General features: G+C 45.0%; 1 protein-coding gene across 1 annotated transcript; it reads left to right on the top strand.

Annotated features, from left to right (window-relative positions):
- Nucleotides 1-210: 210 nt before the first annotated feature.
- LOC147630150 (E3 ubiquitin-protein ligase PUB23-like) lies at nt 211-1,741 on the top strand. Its single transcript, XM_086810931.1, has 2 exons — nt 211-573; nt 671-1,741. The coding sequence occupies exon 2, from the start codon at nt 685-687 to the stop codon at nt 1,609-1,611; it is 927 nt and encodes a 308-aa protein (XP_086667057.1). The 5' UTR covers nt 211-573; nt 671-684; the 3' UTR covers nt 1,612-1,741.
- Nucleotides 1,742-3,490: the final 1,749 nt, after the last annotated feature.

Here is a 3,490-nt window from a genome sequence, read left to right as displayed (position 1 = left end):
GACGGGGAGAAGCCACCCTGTGCAGGCAAAGCCTACCGTCTTCTGCCAACACGAAACTCAAAGAAACATGTGCAAACACTGTGTACAGCCTCCTTGTTTCCTCTTTTCGACCGTTTTTCCTTGCAGGTCCAGCTGTAGTGCCTACCAGCCTCGCATCAGCTTGCCGACATGTTGGCTCATATATAACATGGCCTTTGGTTAGGATGCGGTTTAACCCAGCTTGCAGTAATTGGGCTAGGCACCAGCTTGCTCTCTGTCTTTCATCCGCTTCATTCCTTCCATCGACTTGCTGCAGCTGCTGCAATATCGGCACTGCGCCCTGTTTGCAGCTTCTCGGAGAGAGATAAATCAGAAGAGAACATAATCACCCACGATTTGTGTGGTTCCGAGCTCAACACAAAGGATTATCTTTGGAGCAAAACATAAGGATTATCTATCTCTAGGTTAGAAGAGTGCAAAATCGTTCATAATTTCTGTAGTTGCAAGAGCTCAACACATAAGATTATCTTTGGAGAGATTAGCGTTGGAGAGAGATAAATCAGAAGAGAACAAAATCACCCACAATTTGTGTAGGTACGAGCTGTGGTTAGATTTACTTCTTGTTCCTTTGTAATACCTTGTTGTTGCCACCCACGCCAAAGAAAACTGCCGTGCGTGGATCGAATTGCAGGTCCACATATATATATGTATATGGATCTGCAACCGAAGCCCAGCTCTCCTTGCAGCCTCTGCGCCGATCATATTCATGTTGATGATAATGAAGGTGTCCAGCCCTTGCATTTCCTCTGCCCCATCTCCCTGGGGGTCATGGAAGATCCCGTTACTCTCTGCACAGGCATCACCTACGACCGCTCCAGCATCATCACATGGCTCCACACTAATGGTCACAACACTTGCCCCGTCACCAATCAGGTCCTTGCCAACAAGGACCTGCTGCCTAACCTTGTCCTCCGCAAGCTCATCCACAAATGGAACTGCAGCAATCGCCCATGTCCACACAATGGTTGCTCTTCTGCACCCTCTCCAGCAGTCCTTGAGCTCCAGCTGCAGCAGCAGCTGCTTACGGGCGGCCCTTCCACGACAACATTGCGAGCTCTCCAACGCCTTAAAGCTAATTACAATCGCTCCAATCTTTCGCCAACTCAATTCACTGCACTCATCACCACGCTCGCACAGCTCCTTCAAAGCACAGAAGATAACGCAACATGCGAGACGGCGCTTGAGCTTTTGGAGATGATGCTGCTGTCCTCCTCTCCATCAGACGAGGGTTATAGTAACCGAGAAGTTGCTACCAATTACGATTGTCGCAAGCTGATCGCAACCATCACCGCAACAATACTGGGGGTCTCGTTGCGTGCTACTGAATACTCAGTCTGCATCCTATGCCGGTTATGCGTGGATGATGGATGTTGCCGTGAAGCTGTTGAGAGGGGTGCAGTAGCCAAGGTGCTCATGGTGCTCCAACTAGCTCAGGCCTGCACTGCGAGTACATGGAAGAAGAAAGCCATGGCGCTCCTCAGGCTTCTCTGTAGGAAAGGATGCCGAATTCCTCGAATTTACCTGCAGCCTACACGTAAAATCCCTGGCAATGGAGTCAAGACAGCCGCGTGAAGGGAGTCTATTTAAGTAGGTATTGAATAGATTAACAGAGGCAAAGTGCAATCAATTATGTACATTAGTTGGTTCGTTTCATTTTACAGTGTCATCGGCATGACAAGACATAAAATCTTTCAACGCCCAAATACATCTCTTCTCTTCTCTTCTTTTGTCTATCTATATCTATATTACCTTAAGGAAGAGTTTCACAAAGCTACCTTAAGGAAGAGTTTCACAAAGCTGTCATGTGGCAAAAATTTAGAGGTTCGGGAAGGGGACGAGGAGGATTGAGGAGGTTTGGGTAGAATTTGATTTTGGAAGTCTCAAAAGACGTGCTAAGTACAGGTTCCCAACTAGTACTTAAAAAATTTCCATAAGTTAAAATAATTGCAAAAGTACAATAACTTACCATATGAACCAAGGTGAACTTATGCTAGAAAATAGCTTTTAAATAAGTGAAGCTTTCACATTACCTTGGGTACCTAATACTACTTGAAAAGATATAATAGATATCCATAGTCCCAAACTAACTTGTTGTGATACATTAATTAATGCAGTTTACCACCCATGATTAAGTAAACTACAATTATAAACCTTAGTCCAAAAAACCTTACTTAAACTAAGGTCGTGGACCCCAATGCACATGATTGCGAAGTTTTTTCTGATAGAAATAAACATGCAAAAACTCTGAAAGCATTGATATGCACGTCGATATGAAATCATTGAAATACTCGCCGAAAAAAGCGAATAAATAAGTGTCGAAATACACATCGCTAACGTAGCCGAAATAAATTATTATCTTATGACAGTTGTTTCGATGCTTTTTTCGACACTACTTTCGACACCAATATCGACACGTATTTCGACGCACATACTGACAACTATTTCGACGGATGTAGGTTTGTGTCAAAGCAGTGGGATGAGCGTGAGTGTGGTGTCCCCTCACAACTGGCAATGGCTCGGCGCTCACATTGAGGGGAAGAAGTGTCTATGGAGCCACTACCATGGCAACAACCCGACGAGTGATCCCGTCTTCTATGAGTGGAAGTAGTCGAGCGAGCTCATTAGGAATTTTTTGGACCCAAAGAGGGCCTCTTGGATTAACTTTTGAATAGGAAAATGGACCAATAGGAAGAGGGCTGTGTGCACATTTTGGACTTCTTTGATCCTAGGGGGCTAGGCTTTGGTTTGCTAATGGGACCTAATTACTACTCTTGTCCCCCTACCTCCTGGGCCCAAACTTAGAGGTCCCCCCCACCTAGAATCGTGCAGATTAAAAACCTTCAAAATTTATTTTTTTTAAATTTTTTCCCAAAAGTGTGTTTTCCCTCTCAAACTTCCCCCCAACATACTCTAGGTTTGGAAAGCTCATTTTGAACCTGTTTCTTCCTCTTGTAAGCTCTCCATTACTGCAGAAACTCCATACCTCTCAAGCTCTCCCTCCTTGTCAAGCTCCCTCAGTCTCAAGCTCCCTCTCCCTCTTTCTTCCTTTTCTAAGCTATCCATTGCTGCAGAAACTCCATCCCTCTCAAGCTCTCCCTCCTTCTCAAGCTCCCTCCCTCTTAATCTCCCTCTCTCTCTCTCTCTCAAGTTTCCTCCCTCTCCATTGCTGCAAAAATTCTATCCCTCTTTAGTTTACTCTAGGTTCAGGAAGCCTATTCTCAAACTCTTACCCTCTTTTGAGCTTTCCATTGCTGCACTGAAAACCCTGAACTTTCTCTCCTCTCCACTCCTCCGTTGTTGTAAAACAAGCTTTTCTTTTCTCTTCTTCTCTTTTCTTACCACCATGGCCTCTTCTAGTAATGTGAGAAGACCTAGGGAGAAGGTGGAAGAGCTTGTGCTTGCATAACACAAGAGATGAGAATGGAGTTTGGGCTCCAACAAGATTCAGGGT

Source organism: Cibotium barometz, chromosome 17, assembly GCF_041138505.1.
Source record: "Cibotium barometz isolate CiBa-2024 chromosome 17, ASM4113850v1, whole genome shotgun sequence".
Lineage (NCBI taxonomy): Eukaryota > Viridiplantae > Streptophyta > Polypodiopsida > Cyatheales > Cibotiaceae > Cibotium > Cibotium barometz.
Note: the sequence above shows the minus strand (reverse complement) of the source record. Positions and strands in the feature narration are given on the sequence as shown.

Coding starts and splice junctions, on each gene's coding strand:
- LOC147630150 (XM_086810931.1), top strand. CDS start 685: ATGTATATGGATCTGCAACCGAAGCCCAGCTCTCCTTGCAGCCTCTGC.